This window comes from Petromyzon marinus, chromosome 60, assembly GCF_048934315.1.
Source record: "Petromyzon marinus isolate PM22_M1 ecotype Great Lakes invasive population chromosome 60, UKy_Petmar_22M1.pri1.0, whole genome shotgun sequence".
NCBI classification, from domain to species: Eukaryota; Metazoa; Chordata; class Hyperoartia; order Petromyzontiformes; family Petromyzontidae; genus Petromyzon; species Petromyzon marinus.
This window is the reverse complement of record NC_133726.1, coordinates 8499341-8521390: the sequence shown is the minus strand read 5'-3', so window position 1 is coordinate 8521390 and position 22050 is coordinate 8499341. Positions and strand designations below refer to the sequence as shown.

At 44.9% G+C, this 22050-nt stretch overlaps 1 protein-coding gene across 2 annotated transcripts in view; it reads right to left on the bottom strand.

Annotated features, from left to right (window-relative positions):
• The window catches only part of KPNA5 (karyopherin subunit alpha 5), a 38904-nt gene extending 19774 nt beyond the window's left edge, over positions 1-19130 (bottom strand). Inside the window, exons 1-9 of one of the 2 annotated variants that reach the window (XM_032976679.2) lie at positions 18984-19130; positions 8164-8297; positions 7482-7574; positions 6596-6698; positions 5455-5549; positions 3658-3789; positions 1907-1995; positions 835-934; positions 179-342 (exon numbers count right to left, since the gene is read on the bottom strand). In XM_032976679.2, coding sequence (XP_032832570.1) covers positions 179-342; positions 835-934; positions 1907-1995; positions 3658-3789; positions 5455-5549; positions 6596-6698; positions 7482-7574; positions 8164-8297; positions 18984-18987 — 914 coding nt within the window. In that variant the 5' untranslated portion in view covers positions 18988-19130. Of the gene's footprint in view, positions 1-178; positions 343-834; positions 935-1906; positions 1996-3657; positions 3790-5454; positions 5550-6595; positions 6699-7481; positions 7575-8163; positions 8298-18623; positions 18937-18983 lie in introns of those variants that run through there. The other variant, XM_032976680.2, reaches the window with a different exon arrangement.
• Between the last annotated feature and the right edge of the window lie 2920 nt (positions 19131-22050).

Below are 22050 nucleotides of genomic sequence, written 5' to 3'. Positions count from 1 at the left end.
AGCAACAGCTTCATACAGCAGGTTCGTCCATATTGGAGCATCGTTATGGGCAATCGTGACACCGTGCTACAGACGGACAGCCAGAGCGATTGCATTAACGCTTTCAAACAGATTTGTAAAGAGTAAAAAATTATGGATCACATGGTGGGGGGTGTGGGGGGGAGCAGTGGAAACTCACATGAGCAGTTCAACGAGGCGACGGCACACGCCCGAGTCAATCACCGCCTGGATCTTGTCGTTGGGGCCATCCGACAGGTAGCTGAGCGCCCAGCAGGCGTCTGCTAGGATGTCCGTGTCGGTGCTGTACAGCAAGCGCGACAGCACGTTCAGGCACGGAGACACCTGGGGGAGGGGAGGACGCACAAGGAGGGTAAATAAGCGCGAGTGTGCATAGGCGCACAAACACAGGCAGACAGGTGGACGTCACCTGTGGTTGCACACTGCAGCAATGGTTTGTACATGCACGGACGGTCCTTTTGTCGGTCCACTGCTGGGTGACGGCTGCCCCACACTGTGTGGGTTGTGGGGGGGGGGGGGTTGGTGAAAGTGGGGTACATAGATGTGGGAGCACCCATCCAAGCACTAGGCAGGCACAACCGCGCTCAGTGTCCCGAGATCGAATGTGATAGGGAGCATTATTCTAGTCGATTTGGCCATCGGCAATGGTTTGAAATGACATTCACAGCAATAACAATTGGCTACAATTGGTCTTCACGGAAACAAATGGGCTTTTTTGTTAAGAAAAACCTGGGCATAGCACAGGGCCCGGAATTTCGAGGGCAACACCGTGTGTGCACGGCAAGCGAAACTGCATCCGTCAGGCGGCACCGTCACCTTGGCAAAGTCTGGCGGGGGGTTCTTTCCACGGCAGAGGTTGGAGAGCGCCCACACTGCGTTCCGCGTCATTGTCAGGCGGTTCGACTTGGTGAGCAGCCTGCGTGGAGAGAGGCAGGACCAAGTCCGGTTCAACACTTCTGCTTTTTTTCCCCCCCTTTCGGCTTCTTCAGAATCGGAATCTTAATTTATGCTGGAGGAATCGGCTAAGCTACGAAGCTCTTTTTGACATATGATGTCCAGTACGGGCACGAGGTCAGAAAGTTCCAACAACAATACAAAAACACGAAAGAAAGCGGATACCAGAGTTAACTCTGACATCGCTTCAAGTGACGTCTCATCTACACAGTAAGAGGGTGGCCGCACTCTCATCCAGTATGCCATAGTAATGCGTGTAGCAAACCAACACCTTTAATTAAAAGTCGGCATTTTTTCAATTTTAGCGCAGAACCAAATGTAACGCCAAGTCTTTTGTGTGCGGTCATTAGCGAACTCTGACAAAATCGCCTGCCTTTGTCGTTGTGCCTTCACCACCAGTTCCCCACCACACCTCACCTCACTACTCTCGCCTTGCACTGAAGCTCAAGGTAGAACCCTACGCAGCAGCGTCACTCAAAATCTGCTTCGGACACGGAGGTCTCGAACTGTTACAGCCTTGCGTTGGTTCTCTGTTGTCGCCCCCTCGGCGTGGAACTCTATCCCTTTGCACATCCGCAACATCAAATGCACCGACTTTCAAGAAACATCTAAAGGCCTATCTGTTTGGTCAGGTTTGCGAGCAGCCCTGAGCCTGGCTCCACGCCTCTAAGTTTTTGACTTGTCTGCAAAATCTGGTGAGTTATGAATGTCAATTATTAACAGACGGCCACAATCAACTTCTTTCGTACGGCTGATGTAGATGCAGAGCAACGACTGCAATTTCACATCCAAGTGGCCAAAAGCCAGAAAACCGGCGTCAGGAGCAGCGGAGTGTAGTCACCGCGCAACACCTCCTTCGTATTTGTGGAGGGGGCGTTGCGTTTTTATAAAATCACACGGAGGGAGAGCAGGGGCAACCGTTCGTCGCACTCACTGCAGCAACGGCGCGAGGATGCCACACTCGAGGACGTAGTCGCGGCACTCGGGGCTGTCTCCGGCGATGTTTCCCAGCGCCCACACGGCCTGCGGCAAGGGGCGGTGGACAGTGCGGGGAGGAGGAATGATGTCTCCCGATTTACATTTGTTCACTCATCCATGGCATTCCTCTTTTTCTCTCGCACTGCAATTCTGATAAAATATTTGTTTTAATTTGCATACTTTTAGCATTCGTTCCACGTTATGTTGTTGTCAGTGTCCATACTTCTGATCCATGATGTGGCTGGTAAATGGAATAATTCAAAACGTTCCTCTCAGGCACACTGGGTATGATCATTAAATGCTGTTTAAACTCGACTTGGGTTAAAACTCACCATCAGTAACTGTGGCCGACCTATAGTGATGATATATGGCCTAAATTGTTATGCTTTATACAATGAATCGCCACAGGAAAAAACCTATTGCGGTGACACTAGAAGACCTTTAAGAAGGCACTCAACCTAAACACTTACTGCGCGAGGTTGGAATTCTTAGTCACTGCCACTTGAGAGAGGACTTAAAACAACACTTGCAGTAAGAGATTCGAGAGCAATATTTCCCCACCCATTGGGAAACAAAAACACGGTAATGGGAATGAGAGCCAACACACTTTAGCATCCCAAGTTGTTTCTGCAGATGGTCTAAATCGCATTGTGTAGTTAATGAAACCCTGCTTTGTGCTGTAAGAATTTCAGGAATGACAGCAAGGAAACATTAGGACACTGGATTAGCGCAAAAGCGGTCTGCACTGTGTTGCTCATAGCCAGACGCAGAGGACTGTCCATTAGCAAAACTATAAATGTCAAACATTCATAAAGTTTCGATTTAAAGCTTTCGTGAATGCAAGGATTCATCTTCTTTGGTTCTTTCGGTAAAGTCACGTAGAATGAGAATAAAATAATAAAATTTAATTCTCACGACGTTTCGGCCACAACACAAGCGGCCTTCATCAGGTGAAGGGACCAGCCTGTCTCGAAGACACTCCAGCGCAGTCTTCGAGACAGGCTGGTCCCTTCACCTGATGAAGGCCGCTTGTGTTGTGGCCGAAACGTCGTGAGAATTTTATTGTGTTATTTTATTTTATAAATTTATTATTTTATTCTCATTCTACGTGACTTTACCGAAAGAACCAAAGAAGATTCATAAAGTTATGTGATGAGGTTAATGGTCAGGTAAACACCTAGTCATTGACCACCCATGAATGAGGAACAGCTAAAAATTAAAACTGCATTTGGTAAATATTTTAAAATACATTTCCCAACACAGGCTTAGAGGCCCATTAATGGATCTTTTTTTTACTGCCTTGCTGATGAATGGCAAGCAATAGCAATGTGCAGTGAGCAGCAAGTGCCACCGAATGCAGTGAGCGCTAAGTGAGCCTGTGGAGTGGCGAGTACGCCAAGCGGTAAACGAGCAAGGGTGGTGGGAGGCAAATGCAGAGTACGCGGTGAGTAACAAGCGATCGCACGTGCGGTGAGCGAGCAGTAAATGTGTTTGGGGTTATAAATCGCTCGCCGTGCCTGGTGAATTACAGGAGCGGCCCTGAGTCGCGATTGTCAAAGCGCCGGCCTGAGGTTGCGTGCATGACAGGCAGGCGTAGGAAACGCACATGCCGAGGACTACGCGTAGCAGCAGCCACATTCTCCAGGCACCAACCCCTAGTAAGTTCATCCAGGCAAAGCCGACGACAGGTGAACCCCCCTGCCCTACCTGCTCCTGCACGTCCTCAAAGTCAGAGGAGAGCAGCGTGATGAAGATGGGCACGGCGCCGGCCGTGATCACCACCCGCGTCTGCGTCGATGTCCCCGAGGCGATGTTGGTCAGCGCCCACGCAGCCTCGAACTGCGGGCGACACCGGAGTGGACGCGACAACGTTTTGAACGGGCCTGCCACCTCGAGTACGGCAAGCCGGCACAGCCCCTGCCACTACTCGCTCACGCCACTGCTGCTGGCAGAAGGGCCATCTGCTAGAGGGAACTTTTAGAGAGCCCCCTCAAAAGGGTACCCCCCCCCCCACACTTTACCCCCACCAAATACGACCAGCCGATTGACTAACAGTAATGTACCCATTACACTTCTGATTTGTAAAGCCAAACATTGGGTGTGCAGAAAAAAAATACTTTAAATGATGCCTAAATAATAAAAAGAATCAACCCAATAAATAAAATGTTCTTGTAATAGTCAAGAGTAAGGTTTTGTGCCCCTGTCCGACGAGTTTGGATCCTTGTTAATGAATAAGTTCATCAGGCGTGCTCTGCTGATATCACTGCGGCATTACCGCAATACGTTTTAACGCCTCACTACAGCAATGCCATTGCAGCACGTGCGACAAATGTTTAAAGTTTTTCTCTCATGACTGAAGTGTCAAACTCAAGTTGGCAAGCCTGGGACAGACCATAGTTTAAGTGTCTACAAAAACCAACATGTTTTTTGGGTGCACCTCTCTTTAAGCACGATAAAATCCCTATTTTCTCCTCATAAATTCTATAGAATGCCAAATATCCTAAATCAGTGTAAATTGCTAAAAGTTATTTACGTGACCGCCGCGGGCTGTGGAGAGAGTACATCTCGGGTCTACAATAAAGTGGAGCAGCTGTCTACTCCATACAGAACTCAAGTTATATTATATTTTGATTTAAAGCTTTCGTGACTGCAATGATTCATATTCTTGGTTCTTTCGGTAAAGTCACGTATTGTTGTCCTGCGTGTGGGAGAAACCAGAGTGCCCAGAGAAAGAGCACACAGAGGGATAACACTCAAAAGGCGACTCAAACGTAATACAAATCCAATTGCTCTAGTGCCATCTCCTGGTCACCTTGCAGAGCAGTGGGTTTGGAAGTCTCGGCAAAGGTGCATGACCCACCATGCCGTGCCTCCAAAGCATTTGGGGATCACGGCAATGTGAAGGTGCAGGTGCAGACTGGTAACTACTTGCTTATGCCTCCACTCCTCGACGCATGAGAGCGCCTCCCTGGTCGACTCTTCATGTTGGCCAGGTCTTCAAAGTGGTGGGATTCCCCACAATTTACCCCACTACACATGGCCTGCTGAGCGACTGTGGCTAAACGATTTAAACTGCTTGGTGGACAGAGGACTGAAACAGGAGGATTTTTCCATAAAACTGTCTGTCGCCTGATGAGGCTGATTGTTGTAATTACCGGCAAAACGTCGTACTCGAATTGTAATTGCACACCGGTGTGTTGAACCAGTAACGAATTAGAATATTTTTTTCACGTGACAAACTTTACAAACTGGCTGCGTCGGGTGGTGGCGGGTTAAACGACACATTCATATTTATACGATCTAACCCAAAAAAACCTCTGGTCATGAAGGCCTACGTGTTAAACGGACAGAGGGTGGGGGGGGGGGGGGTTTAAGAAACTTGCACCACTGTTTCAACAGCCACGCCGGGAGACTGAACCAGCAACCTGTGTATTTGGAGGGTCCGGTGAGCTAGCCAGCTGCGCAATGGCGTGCACACGCGCAGGAGGAATACGCGCGACAAACCTGCAGCGTGCAGTTTTCCCTCCTCTTGAGGAACTCAACGAAGCGAGGCACCACGCCGGGCGAGACGATTACCTCGTCGATCGGGGGGTTGGGCTCTGAGTTGTGTAGAGAGGGAAGGGGAACATGTCACACAACGACTCCCACCCGCCTCGCATAGCCTACGCAGGCTCAGGGCAAGTGCTGTTACGCAAGCACCTATGACGGCCGGAACGGTGCACGAGGTGGTGGTGTGGCCAGCACTACACCCGGCCACCTTTGTCTCCATCGTTCTAAAACTTATACACCACACCGAGTACTCATTTAAGGCCGAGTTGGCAAAAGGGAGCCCCAGGGACTGGTTCAGCTGTCACTGACCACTGATGTTAGCCGTGGCCAGAAATCAAACTCGGGTCGCCAGGTTCATAGCAGTGTGCTCACCACTATGCCACTGCTCCCTGTACGTCTCACACACACATGCATGTGAAGATGCTATATACGCTGCTCCACTTCACCGTTTCCTGCGTCATGTTCCATGTTGATTTGCGATTCTCATTTCAGAGGTTGCTTCTCAAAGAGAAGGATCATGGTCTGAAGTATTATCAGATGCTTTTCTGGTATAACACAGTGTTAATGATGAACGTAGTCAATGTATTTGTCCCTTGATTTTATGAACATTTGTATTGGTGGTAACCAATGTTGAGAATAACAGCATCTGTAAGTATGGGAGTCAACACTATAAAGTTACGTGGCTATTGGTCAAATATTTACATTTTTTTGTACATTTACATTTTTTTAAATCCTATTTATTTTAAATACATACTTTTCCACCCAAACAAGACTGTAAATAGTACTTTGATAAAAAATATTGAAACGCTTACATGGTATTTTGACAGAGCAGTTTTAAATCACTTTTTTAAAGAATAGTAAATGTAAAAAAAAACATCTGGCAGAAAATGATTTCAACTTGAGTTCTTACATTTACACTGAGGACATTTCCCATTTCCCAAAATGTTCTCGGTGACTGCTATTCCAGCGTTGTAACAAAACAGAAAATAGAACTACACTTCTCAGTCACTCCTCCCACAATCCCAGGTCATGGAAACCACCTCGGTCTTGGAACCAAAACGTCAATGGACTTCACTTCCGGTTGCGATACGCGTACCTTTAGAGAGGAGCTTTCTGAACTTTTGCGTGGCGGCAAGCTGATGCTCGGGGTCGTCAGAAAAAATCATCTGCAGCATTTCAATCGTGATGACCGAGAACTCCTGAAATTAAGACGATGCAGCGGAATTACTACGTTACCTGCCGACCCACGAACATCACGTGCACAGGCATTACCATATGCGTATATTCAAGTCTGCCAATGTAAAGAAGAATACGACCGCATTATTAATGTGCTTTGTTCTTTATAAGTAACATCTGCTTGAGAGTATGTCACGAGTTATAAGCAAAGCTTAAAATCTCCTTGGTTTGAGTTCATATTATTAAGTACGTATCACTATGGAGGAAAACATCATGACTAAACAATGGTAACATTTCTCCTCCGTTTTATCGTCTCACATTTTCACAGAGGCAACTTCTGAGCCAGGGATTCCCTCAACTATATTTTCCAGCGGGCCAAGTGGATGGACGCTATGGTGTAACATGGCGTCGTCACCTTGTATAGCGTCCGTACATTTGACCACTTGATCTGTAACCTCTCCAGGACTCTAACCTCAATTGTTTATCTTTGTTTTTTGTCAAAAGGTTTAATCTAGATTTTGCTCAATTTTCATCGCTATAATTTGTTTCTGCCTTGGCAGGCAACTCCAAAAGTCTTCGCAGGCCACATTTGGTCATAAGCCGCCATTAGAAGATCCCTACTCTTTAGAAAAACCCTACTCTTAAGGAAATCACCACACTCACTACAGAAGACACTTCAATGCCAGTGTCAACTTCTCCAATGGCTCATTCTTTGAGTGCAACGCCACTACCACGCGAGGGCACGTGACCCAATGAGGGGGCAGCGTGCCAGTTGGGTGGGGGGGCAGAAGGGAAGGGAGTCTCACCCCAGGTATGGTGGTGGTGACGGAGGGATCTTGGATTCCATTGTCCATTGAGACATCCTCATTGGGAATATCCACATTTCTACGCTTGAACAGCTGACAAGGGAGAGAAACACATACGTCATCACAACCCTAACACTAGAAACTACAAGCACGACTGAACGTAGGCCAGATGACATGCTTCGCTCTTGGTGTCAGCTTATGTGGGAATACAGGTTTCATTGGGTAAATACCCTGCAGGATCCTCCACAAGCAGCTACTTAACTAGTGGAGGAGACTTCTCATTGGGATGGTATGGGCCAGTCTCATCACATAACACCTAAACTTTTACATGAGATTTAACATTAAAATTGCATCACTTGAAAGCAGTGGTCTCCACTAATTTTCGGAGAGGGGCCACTTTCGCCGATAAGACATCAGTGTGAAGGCCACCACACATTTAAAACCATTGGGTTTGACAGCACAATGATGGGGGGTGTTGACAGATGTGAATTGCCGGGGGCCGCACGTCAGTGACCGCATTCAAGAACACCAGGGGCCGGCGGGCCTTGCAATGAAGAACACTGCTCTGAAGAAAAGTTGACACTATAAAATGCGGCGTCCGAAGTAAATTACATCACTGTGTCCATCTTGCACATGGGATGACAAACCCCAGCAGGGGACAAGGGCGCACACAAGCTTGCACCTGCTGCTCTCGCTTTTGCTTGCGCAGCTGAATGCCCTCCTCCTCACGCCGTCGCCGCATCTCCTGCGGATTCAGCGCCTTGTTTTTGTAGCTTCTCATCCGGTAGTTCTCCTTGGCTGGGCTCGCCATTATGTCTGTGGAAACAGCACCAACACACACCACAGCAGTCAGCTACAGGGATTCAGACAGCTACACCAGATGAAAATAAAGTCATGATCATTCATAGGTCGGCAGTCACTTTGTGTCGTCAATTGTTACCAATGCAAAGCAGCAGTTTTGTTCAATAACAATTCTGTTAGTACTGCGTTGGTTTATTAATCACGAATTTAAACAATAACCTGACCTTAGCCCATGAAAGAAAACTATACAGATTAAGTAACAAATGCATGCACACCTCATCATGACAGGATCATTTCTATAGTCACTTAATTATGCCTCTTTATCCACAATATGGACATTTATTCCCCACAAGTGTGATAGTCACATGTCAATCAAACCAAATCAAGTAACAAACAAAATTTAATAACATAAGGGTTTTATGCAAGCATTGGTGACTAAACTGAAACCATGAACTCGTTGCACTTAAGAATCCGATTTCATCAAGGGTGGCTGGAACATAATTGGAACCCAAAAACACACTGGTGCCGGTTCAGTCTTTAGTCACCATCTCGGGTCTATATTTTTAGGCAGTACATAGTGGCCACATGTATCAATCACTGCTGCACAGAAATGTAAATTTAACTACATTCAAAAATATAATTATAGAGCAGATTGTTCTGTAAGCATTTTATCTGTTTTCAACAGACAGGGCCCATAAAATTCTGGTTCTGAAACCAGGTGCAGTACATTAAAAGAATTCGAATACGTAACAGCGTGCATAATCTGTCTGGTTTTTCCCCCCTGATGTTACATATTACGGGCTTAGTAGCTTTAGCTGAAGTTGCTCGCACAAAGGAAATGCGCAGCACCACCATTATATGTAGCTCTTGATGCACAACAAAAAAAATCTCCCCACAAAACCCCAAATAAAAAAACAAAAGGGGCAATTAGAATGTCAAAGCAAGGAAATAAACAAATTTTCCCCATTGTAAGATACACTTTTCAACTCCACAGTACAGTAAGCAGATGACGTGGGGTTACAATTAATGACTTATTTTTTCCTTTGCCCCTTGTGATGCATGTATGGAGAACTTATGCTAATGAGAGGTGAGGCTGACTATTTTCTCGTATGTGCAGGGATGTGAATCTACGGAAATGTTCAAATTTAATCGTCATATAGATTATTTTGTGACAAATCTTAAAAATGTAATCGGCAGCCTTTTGCCAGTCCAACTCTAAATTTAGGCTTCCCAACGCCATGTGCGTTATGGGGGTTGTTCAGAACATAACATACTTCACCAAGCTGGTCAGTGCGGGTTGGTCAAAAGGGGGGGGGCGGTGCAGGATGTGAAACTGGGGTCACCAGCTTCTTGGCACAGTGTGCGGGGGGGGGGGGGCACTGCGTAACCACTTCCGTATAAACATACGTGAATCAGAAACAGTCCCATCGTACATGCATGTATCTTGAGCACACAAACAGATTTAATCTTTACATTGCTATTGTTCCGTCCAGTGCCGTCCCTATTCGGCGGTGACATGGCCAAGCGGAAGTGTATTTGCCGCTTGTTGCAGAGGTTCACGGTTCAATTCTAGCCGGTGTTTTGATTATCACTGCGGGTGTAATAACCGAAATAATACTAAGCGCCATCTGTTTCATTGGCATTCTCAAGAATAGGCCATTTGTGTGTTCTGGCGTTAGGGTACACATTTTCCAAGATAGAAAGTCACCTGCAAAACTACTTAATTAGGATTGTACATAGCAAAAGTCGCCAGCTACTGGCAACCTAATGCTCCATGTCACTCTTGAAAGTGAGACTCCTGCTGGTCTCTTCAGTTCTCACCCGATTAAAACGAAAGAAACTTGAAACTAAAAACTGTTTCCACAAGGTTGCCGGTGCAGCACCTTCCTATATTTATCTTCGATCTCCGCCAGTCTCACTGTATTGTTAATCTGCATCAGTGGCCATTTGCTCATGTCATTGGCCCATCGCTTTCTTGGTCTTTCTTGGGATGTCTGACCAGGTGTACATCGTTTTATGATCGGACTTTTCGAGACAACCTCCAGATATCACAGGGACTCACGTGGACATCCGAAACACCTCATACAGAATGCCTCCTAGCTTTGACATTACTCCATGATACGAGTGTACCATGAACTTTATCAGAACATCAAGGCTGATGCGCACATCTTCATAAATGGAGAATTAAAGACAAACCGTGGTGCGATGGTGGCCGTGAAATTAAAACAATGGCGCGTACAGAAATAGACCACTGTGGTGGTCTGTGCTACTTCAATGGTGGAAAATTAAAACGACACTCCTGAAGCCCCACTGTGGCTAGTCGACCTCGACATTGGCAATAAGTTCCTGAATATGCCATACGCAAGAAGGAAATGTCTTCTTTGGTTCTTTCGGTAAAGTCACGTAGAATGAGAATAAAATAATAAATTGATAAGATAAAATAACACAATAAAATTATCACGACGTTTCGGCCACAACACAAGCGGCCTTCATCAGGTGAAGGGACGAGACTGTCCTCCAGACAGTTGTGGCCGAAACGTCGTGAGAATTTTATTGTGTTATTTTATTTTAACAATTTATTATTTCATTCTCATTCTACGTGACTTTACCGAACGAACCAAAGAAGATGAATCCTTGCAGTCACGAAAGCTTTAAAAAGGAAATTATTCAGTCTAATTGGGCACACCTTGCCCAGGCATCCAAGCTTGCTCACCTCCGTGACGAAGAGGTTTAAACTAGGCTCTCCATTTTCTGCCATGTGGAGCACTTTGGCCAATTGCATTTATAATAGAAACTTAAAAAGTGTTTGTTCCGGGTTGCTTGGTGGTGGGGGGGGGGCAAATAAAATGTCACAAAGACCTGACATACTACAAGCTGATTCTGACGGCCAAATCTTGGCAACAACCCATAATTAAACTGGAGTATCAAGTGTAGAAAGTTGATGATATGACACCCTCGTGTTTGAATGCATTAAAAACATGCGAAAAATTATGTATTTATACGTAATAATTAAAATCAGTTTGTACTGCAATGAACGCGCGTGCACCAAGCCATCTGAGAAAGTGCACCACCACTTAAGAGTGGATAAGATGTAATTGAATGTTCCCCAGAAGTATATGCCATGTTATTTTTCCAGAGGGCATTCTCTAATGTGGAGCCATATCCCGCATTCTGCAATACATATTGAAATTTCAGCCTCTCGTGACATGATGCAAAATAGTACGCCCAAAAATAACATTGAAAACGCACGCAAACAAAAAAAATTAAACCCACACAGATTCATGCGACACACAGAGGTATGGTTTCACTTGGCTCGGCCGACCTTTTTATAGCTCAACATCACACGGGCATCTCTACCATGCAGCGTAAATAACGTATCTCTGAACTAGGGCAGCTGACAGCACAAGCGCGTCAGGGTCAGGCTAGGCTATTTAATGCACAGCGACTTGTAATAAATAGTGCTCAGGTATTTTGGGGCCGGCGATTGGAGAACGAAACGAATCGTGGAGACATGGAAAGGAAGGTTCCAACTTTTTTTCCCCTTCGTTCAGGCCTACACAGGGCCTCAGGTAGCCGGTTACATTGCACAACAGAAACATAAACAAATCGCTTAGTTATCTGTATCGGAGACGATCCGTAAAATGTTATATCGGCTCTATCAGAACCGGCAAGTTGTACATTATTTCACTCTAAATGGAAAAAAGATTGGGAAAAATTGATGGTAAATACATTTTCGCACTCAAATTGTGGCCGTAATGGGTCACTGTGAAGTAAACATTTTAACAATGTGCTCCTGAGAAGCCATATCCAAGTTTGCTGAACTTGCCTTAATAAAGGCAGAGGAAAATCTGAACATTATTTTGTGGATTGTTATTGACAGTTGAACAACAATTGCAGTCAATGACTTCAAACCCTATTGAACAATTGGAAAAAAAATACATGCATGACTAAATACATGTAAGCCTATGGGTGCTGAGATGGCGAGATGTTATCTCCTTCCGCTGGTATGCAGGAAGATCGTGGATTCAATCCAGACCCTGACACCTGTATATTTGGAGTCCGCATGTTCTCTCCCAATGGTTTCGTGGATTTTTCTTCGAGTCCTCCAAATTTATAAACATGCGTTCAGATTATTTGGAGACTATAAATTCCCACATAATATAGGCCACTTCGATGAGCTATCCTGTGTGGCCAGGTCGCCTCCGAAAAAAAGCTAAAATCAGAGTAAAAAAATACACGGAATGCGCCTAACTTTGCAGACCTCAGAAGCCAAGCACAACTGAGCCTAGACAGTGCTTGAATGGGCAGCCACGGTGCAGAAAACAGGTGTTGTAGGCTGCAGAAACACGTTATCAACAGGGGGCACTTCAGTAAAATCTATGCTCCCCTCCAGCAACCCGCACTAACCCAGCGTAGTGAAGTATGGTCATGGTATGGGAAGGCCCTCATCTTGTAGTGTTTATGTACACAGACTTATAACTTCCTTTTTTTTCCTTTGACGCCAAGTTAGGTGACATTGCAAACTTAATAAAAGCACAGTGAGGAAGTCCAATGATGCATCCTTAGCTGTGCCCACGCAAGCCACCGCTTGATGTTGGGAGAAAAATCGCAAATATGTGGAATGCCACACCTAATCAAGGTGACGCATCAATGTCAGAGACTTTCAGTAAGGGCTGCCACTCCTCCATTGACTATTTGTGGCTCGTGAATATTTGTCATCTTAACCCCCCGCCACCCAATCATAGCTTGCTATTGCAAGTCTCTGGACTGTAATGCTACATTATAATCAACAACAAAAGCTCAGGGCATGTAAGAGAACGTCTTGTGCGCTAATTACCGCAATTACCATCAATCAAGGCAAGTTCACCAATGTTAAAATTATGGTGCGAGAGAGGAAGCTTCTGTCATGCATTCTTATGTTGAATGCACGTGAACAGAAATTGACTAAAAATGCAATATGGACCAAATACAGTGATTTTTGTAGATGACCTTAATGTCACATACAAGTTGATGTTTGACACATTCAATATATATGGCGATTTAAAGATACCTCATTGATTTAGAATGACCTTTTTTGTCAACTGGTGAGTGACTATTGTGAAAGCGATGGCTCCATTTTTTAAAGGAACAGAGTACGGTGACGGTGGTATAGAGATTCATGGATCTGTTACACACCTCTTTCAGGAAAAAGGAAAACAACTGAATTATAACTCAAATCCTGTGACACAGGTTCAGCAAAATAAATGTCAAGAAAATTGAAAAAACCAAGAACTGTATGGTGTGTAGACACTTAACAGCCCACAAACAGTCTAACGGTATGGCATCTCACTATTATGTTCGTGCAGTATATATCAATGTATACCTATGTACATATATACGTATTTATGAGGAAAGCAACACTGGCGTAAATGAAATGGTCGTGATGGTTTGCAGCCGATAGGGCCACAACGCCCCACTTTCTGGCAGGACTTCAAGCCCTGCAGAGGCGCAGATAAGCGAAGCAGATTTTGTAACGCACTCATAGCTTCACATCACTACGCTTTTGCCTTTGAAGTTTAGCATCCAGCCGTGGCACCGTTTGATTTGGGGGACCCGTTTGGGATATCACCGACCCTGTTGTCAACGCGGGTCCTTCAAGGCATCTCTCAATGGTGACCATCAGAGGGGAAGCCTTTGGAAGCATGCTGTTTAGCTGATAGCGGTTTATCACAACAGCATCAGGAACGCAGTTGGTTCAACCACTGTGGCAATTGCTGTGCGTGCATGTCACGTGTACAGCTGCTATCTTTAAAGGAATTTGCAGCCCAAAAACAAATAGCTGTCATTTTGTAGGAAAAATGTAGGCTCTCCTCCCCGGGGCTATTCAACACCAGTTAAAAGCTCTGTTAAAGAAAGACGACTAAAATGAGTCCAGAACAGCATTCCCTTCATCGATTTATTCAAATGCTCTGGAGCGTCGCTGCAAGTGACTTTATAACTCTATGGGATGTATGTGAATACGCTCGTTTTGGTAATCATTAACTAATCTTCAGACCTGTTTTGGGTAGCCAAGGCCACAGTCTAGGTATGTATCTACCAATGGCTACCATATACTGGAGGAGTTGTCTTCCTTAAAGGATCTCAGATTTGAGAGATTTTAATCATAAACAAGCCAGTCGGTATAAAAACAGCATGGGGACATTTCTCTGTCCACAAGGATCTTAGATCATAAGTTGCTTTAGTTGGCTGTCAGAACCTTAGGGCATTAACACTGATTCAAATACTTCTAAACCTGCTCTGGTGTGACTTGGGACACTTTCAGCTGTAACACATTTCTTAAACCCATTCGATTTAAAAATGCATTTATTTTCTTTGTCTTAATTAGCTGTAGCATTTATGTATTTGTGTTCATCGTTTTGTTGTGCAGCAAAACCACTGTGGCAGAAACTGTGGCAAAATCTCCCATTCATTGCTATCGCGAAAAACGACACGCACTAGAGATTTGAATTATAGCAGGATGCAACTAGGTTTCCTTACACATGTGCACTGCGTGGCTGCAAAAGATTGCGATAAATAAATGTAAATAACACAAAACATATATTCAAATAATGATCTGAGAGGACTAAAATGAGCCCAACAGCCCAATGCGGTATTATGAGACTGTTGGACTGGTTATAAATGAGACTCAAGAGGAACAGTCAAGGTTACTTAAATTGGTAAGGGGTGAATATTTATACAAGCCTGAGCCATTTCTGGAGATTCCACATTACTCTGGCCAGAAGTAATTACAAATTAACAACCACCGTTAACATTATCGTAGCTGTAGACAGCACCGTATGAGGCCTTTGTATGGCGGTGTCTTTGCATAGTGCAATCACTGCGCCAAATGGATGGATCAAAGGCATTAAACTGATTATGGCCTTATCAAAATTGTAAAACGTTTGTGTTCTCCCCCTCTCCAAGTAGGACTCAACAAGAACGACAAACATCTCATATGCTGCGTTGTCCCAAGTTGCCCAAGACACGAGTTTGAAACTTTGGAAATAAAAAAACTAGTTTTAAGTGACTACCAGGTGCGTCATGGCACTCGAGAGACGTCCAGAGTGCCATCACCCCTAAATATTTGAACATAAATACAGTGGACGTCACTGCAGCATTACGATGTTGCGCATGACAACATAAAGGCCACAAAAGCCAGTGTCCGCTTGCCAAGTCCGTATTATCCCTTTAGTACCACATTGTGAGTATTACCAAGCGACATTTTATTCCCTCAAGGGTTCTATCAGAGCAAACGATAAGGCAACGTCGGTACGGAATGTTCTTAGACTGCGGAGTGCATTAACGCAAGCGGCAACAATATTAATAGTTTAAAAAGAGTGTACAATACGCACCCGGTATGCATTATCGACTTAATTAAAAATGTTACTGGAAAAGCATCGCATCCTCAGATACGGGAAACGGGAGTGATTTTGGTGCAGAGTTATTTTCAGTTTCAACGACCTCTGTCGAGCGTTTTGAAAGCTCAACAGCGTTGGCATGGGAGGTCAGCGCTGAGCCGATTAACACGGGTGTCAAACAGGTTCGATTCCCGTACACGGTGCACCAGATAATGTCTGTATGAAGCCGACTTGCCAAAGTGCGCCGTCTGCGGAATTACACCATGTAACACGATTTTTGTCCCTTGGTAATAGGTGTTATATATTTTTTATTGCTTATGCCTAAAAATTATAGAAAATTGATATTATTCCCCACAAACTTTGCTTTTGTGACCAGGGTTTTATGTGAAGGAATGAGACAAATGCACACCACGTTTTCTCATTGAAAATATGTACATTTCAAAATATCACTGTCCTGGTCACAAAAGCAAAGTTTTTGGGGAATAATAGCCATTTTCTGTACTTTTGGTGCATAAGCAATTCGGAAATAAAACTTACTACCCAGGTACAATTTTTTTGTTACAGTGTTATTAGTGACATTCTGTCAGCGGCACTGAGCCATTTGTGATCTAACATTTGAATATTATTGTTAAACGGAACAGTGTGCTGATCCTGAGTTTGAGTAACTACGAGGCATTTTTACAACCGACACCCGATTTATCACGATTCGGGGGTCATAATTGAGTTTCAAAATCAATTCTGTTTTATCTTGAGGTACATCTAAAACTGCAAGGTTTGCACGAATCACAAAACGTAACATACGTGAATAGAAAAGAATGTATGTATAGGAGAACAAGTGATGCACGTATTGTGAGCATAAAGCAAAGACTGCAATCATATGGTTAATTATTGCACGATATGGACCTAGGGCTATCCAAGAGAACATAAAAGCAACTCGATCTCATTTAAATATACTTAAACAAGCTATTCCTAATCTGCGATTATGAAATGTTCTTACAAGCCCTCTTAAAAGAGCTCACAACAGCCAGTTTACACAAACCACGTAAATAAGCCTTACACGCCACCAACAGCTCAGCCACTTCTTCACGAGCCAGATAAAAAACATTGCTCTGGAAGCAATATCACTCGGCCACATTACGCCCCAGACCACTCACTATCCATCACACCCCAACAGATAACAATTAATCATACATTCGGCAAATGTTCGGCACATTCAAGTGCTTGAAAGCAAGCATTGTGCAACACTCATCTCGCCCGAGGCAGTTGGTGGAAATTCCAGTACCAAGTCGATACTTACTACGCCCAGAGGACACAGTTTGTGAGTGAATACACGTTCTACTCCTTTAACATTGGCAGCGGCTTAACACGTGTAACGCACCATTACGTAAAGGCACTGCCGCTTCGCCTATTCATCGCAGGCCTAAACTATCCCTTCTCTCCAAAATAGCAAATGGCCCTCCATACCTCCCACACGACTGGGCGGGTAAACAATAAAGCCGAGGTGGTGGCCCTGCCGAGGATTACATTCAGCTGTCAATGTCTATCCACTGCTGGATGAAGGCCAGCTGCCCGTGCAGTCGTCATTCCCACACACTCCGTCTCAAGTGTACCGATCCCATAGCTGCACATTGGCGGAGGTGGTCCTGTCCAACATGTTCCTGTCTTTGACACCCTTATCCATCATCCCTTCAAGCGATCATGTCATACCCAAGACCACTTTTATTCACAGTTAAAATTCTATATTTAGCCTGCGTATGTTCTAACCCTTATGCTCCCCTTTTTCCCAAATGTAATTCCATGCGTGCGCCTCCGTGTTCCATTGGACATTCTTGATATATCGTACACATACATAACTGAAATATAATTGCAGCCTAGATTAACGTTATTAAGTGTAAGGCAAATCTAACAGATCCAAATATTTTTGGATACACACTACACTGAGACAATGGCTGGCAGATCACGTGTATTCGTTAAAACCCACTGATTTGGAACATTGCCAGGGGATTCTAGTAGCCATCTGTGCGGAGGTTTAAGTGTTATTTATTGGTTTGCGTGGATTGCCTATACTGCTGGACCATATTGTAAACTGCAATACAATAAAAAATACATTGCATGACTAAATTAATGATACACATAATAAATGACGTTCATTATTTACAATACTGTACATTACATTATTATTATGTAACGACAAAGTAACTTAGTCTATCGTCAATTAAGATTACGGAAACCATTTTAAGCAAGTGGTTGGTATATTTTAGTAACTGCTCACGACAGACAATATTATGTAAAATAAATAACGTGACATCAATCCACTGCTGGATGAAGGCTTCCCCAATACGCCGAAATTACACTCTACATTTTGTTTAAAACATCCACGAGTGTATAGCCACACATATATGACACTGGCCACCGAACGCCTTACCACCGTTACGTAAAGTTTGCTTGTTGGGTGGGACATTTCATGAAGACGGAACGACGGACGGATATCGAAACTATGTTACTGCCATCCACGACACTAACTGGTGCCACGAAATCAACTGGGTAACCACCATCGTGGAGATGGAGCGGTGAAATAATCCCTCTTGAGCACTGCGGATTGTCACACCCCAAGGATCGCGAGAGATGGCGTCGACTCCGGATAGGCCATCATCATCATCCAGCAGTGGATAGACCACGGGCTGCGGATGATGAACATCCACCGGTATTACCGCACTCCGTGGACACTTTCTGTTTAAATGTTACCATTGTATTAAGATATAGTAGAACAATGACGATTATATAACGAGGGAGGCACGGGGCGATACCGGCTTCCTCCCTAAGTCACCACCAACACCACGCGGCTTCCCCCTTCCTCCGCCTCTCGTTCGCACAACAGACCCCCCTTAATTATACGCCAGAGGAATCACCGTCGTTTAACTAGGGCCACCTAATTATCGTAACGATTAACACAAAAAAAACTTACCGACTTTAAACGCGCGGCAAACCAAAAAAATCCAGAACGGCAATCGCTTTTTTTTCCCCCTTTTCACGCCAACGAAAATGTCAGCCGCGGCCCGGCTTTGTAAACCATCGCGCGCTTAAGCGTTGCGCTGTGGCTACGCGGCGCCCCGTTGGCCGAGACGCCGCCCGCGTGACCGCCGACGGCCAACCCGGAGCGAGCCCTCGCGCAAGCGCGCTAGGAATTCTAAAAGCGGCGCTCAGAATCTTCGCTACCCCGCCCTTGGGCGGCGTTGACGAAGGGGGGGGGGTAGCGGTAGGTGAGGTGGCGATGATGGGACGCCGGGGAGCAGCGGGGAAGCGGCGAAGGGCCGCGTCTGCTCACCCATTCAGAGTCAAAGCGCCGAGGACTCTCGCTGTGGTGTCGTCGCGGCAACGAGCGAGCGCCGAGCCACTGAACGGGGACGCGGGTGGGGGTGGGTTTGGGGGCCCGACGAGTTCCTTCAAAATGGCGACGCCGCTCGCGGTGACCCGGATGTTAAAGAGAGGGGCGGGGGGCACCGGGGGGGGTAGGGGCACCGGGGGGGTGGGCAAGAATTGGGTGATTGGGGGGGGGGGATCCTGGGGCACGTGACTAGCCCGGAGGCCAGGGATACGATAAGCGTGGTCACGTGGGGAGACGAAATGCGAAGGTGTGTAAAGAGGCGCGCCATCTTGCCTGGGGGGGGGGGGTGTTCGGTGGCCATGAACGAGAATTTGTTTTAGTCGTGCTGGAGGAATCCGATGAGCTGTAAAGCTCTTCCCCCCGCAGAAAATCCCAGCAGTTTTCACAGATGTCCAGATCGCGGGGTAGGATGTGCCGTGCCAAAATATATATTTAGGATTGAAAATAAGAGGCGGCTGTAATCTTCCTTAAGAGGTTTTTTTGGGTTAGATCGCGTAAATGTGTCGTTAAAACCCGCCAACACCCTACACAGCTAACTAGTAAGGGTTCATATTCGTTGGGTCTTTCGGTAAAGTCACGTAGATAGTTTCAAATGAATAAAACTAGTAAGGGTTATCACGTAAACAGAACATGCCAATTCCTTACGAGTACAGCACACCGGTGTGCTGGAGAAAAAATCCACAACGCACAACGTTTACAATCTTGAGTACGACGTTTCGCCAGTAATTACCACTAGCTTCATCAGGCGACAGCCAGATCTGTGGAGAAGTCCTCCTGTTTCGTTCCTTACATGGAAGCGTAGATGTGGCAGATATTTTAGCAGGTAAAAGGCCCCCTGTATAGCTCGTTTTCAGATGCAACCTGGCAACAAATGGTGGCTTAAAGTGGCTCATCATGTGGAAATTTATAGTAGCAATATCTAAAGCATGCTCTATGTATTAAAATGGAAAGGTATATTTATTGTGAAGGTTTATATATTATTTAACCTCTTGGAGTTTATACATTCTGGAAAAAAAACATTTTAAATGGACTGTGTTCAATTTCTGTATTTGTTACTCCCACCTCTTTGTTATAATTTGTATCGGTCTTCCAAACTTCTGCTGTTTGGTGGCAATCGCATGAAGCAATGCATTAACAACGGTGTTGGGGTAGACAGGAGGCCCGGGCAGGAAACACGAGGAGGCAAACATTTTTCATAGTATGATGCACGTTTTTTTTATTCTGGAAAAAATACTCCTTTTAACTTGTGGTTATCCCTTGGTCACTTGAGTTAAAACTTAGTTGAACAAATAAATGTAGCTAAAATCAATTGAACAAATTATGTTGGTGATGCTGCAGCTGTGTTGGCAGTGATTACTAAATACGTACGTCAATAACACTGTGGCCTTCAAATGTAAAATATGGCACGTGCTATGAAGATGGGTCAATGCCTTAATTATATACTTCACTTTTAAGGCCACAATATTATTGAAGAACTGCTGTTTTGTTGCCATCTGAATCAGTTTTTTTTACCGCTCTTTAAACCACACTCAAGAACCTTTAGCTTAAAGTGCTCTCTATCTTACCTATAAAAGTAGTTTCGCGTGTGTCACACGGTACTCGCCCCCAAAATGTAACGCTGTTTCTTTGCGACGTGTTTTAATATTTTAAATGTTTTTAAATGTTATTACAAAATTAAATATATTTAAACGTTTAATTTTAATTGACTAAAATAATTTATCCGCGAATCCTGTGGCGAAAACTCACGGAGAGAGAAACCATTACAAACCACAGGGGGATTTGATCCCATTATTTCGCAATTTTACAGATAAAACTTAACCCTATTTCAAGTATTATTTGTTAATCATTGTACAAGAGAGTAATTTTTATAATGCTGTGTCTTTGTTTTTTATGTTTTATAGGATAAGTGATTGCAAAATTGTTGGTATCGTTTCCCCCGGTCAGTGAGTGGTACATTCCAAAAAGCCCAAAAGCTACGGTGAGCAATTTGGATCAAAGCAGTTGGCGGCAACGCGATTTATTATTAAAGACGTTAATTTGGCCTCATTGGATTCACATTTCAGAATCTGAATATTTATACTGGAGGAATCCGATGAGCTATAAAGCTCTTTTTCACGGATGTCCAGTAGAAATGGGTAAGAGCGTTACAGCAACAAACAGTACAAAATTCATGATAGGTAGTGCAAGTACAAGGAAGGTAAAGACATAACCCAAACACATCCCATACTACAACGAAGAGCAGAACGAATGAGTGGTATGGCAGCACTTATTCAACACATGTATGGTAATGTTTGTGATCAAAACCAAGTTGAAAACTACTTCTCCAGTTGTGCTTTTCGATCTCCTGTCAACACTGACATTTACACCATTAACGAAAAGGTGATGAGTCTGCCGGGAGAAATTCAGCAGTGCATCTCAACTGATATGGAGGATAGATAAGATGTTCGGCAGTCGCTTAAAACTCAAGAGTTTTTGAACACGTTGACACCGGAATCCCCCCTCACAAGCTATGTTTTAAAGTTTGAGCGCCAGTCATGTTGATTCGAAATATCAATTGAGAACGAGGCCTGTGCAATGGAACGAGACTCAGAATTTGCCAATTGAAAAGAAATTGCATTGATGCGATGATTACGACTGGCTCCCTTCATGGGAAAATAATTTTCATTCCTCGCATCAGCAACGAATCCAGTCTTCCGTTCCAGCTCCGACGAAGACTGTGTGGTGCCACGACCGTGGAGCAACTCCGCAAGCGCCGCGATTCCCTCCCGGCCCCTGCACTAAACACACACCCACACGCAGCGCACCCACGTAGTGTCCTGGCTGGGGATGGCCTGGCACATCGGGTTTTAATCCGAAGGGCCCCTAGAGGGAAAGTCCCACGGTTTCCCGGGCCAACCGCAATGAGGTACAACTCAGGGTAGAGAACAGAAGACGGAACCCTGAGCAAGAAGGGCGCAAGACAAAAGGACAATGGGTGGCGGCCGCCGCCCGCCGGTCACAGGGAGAG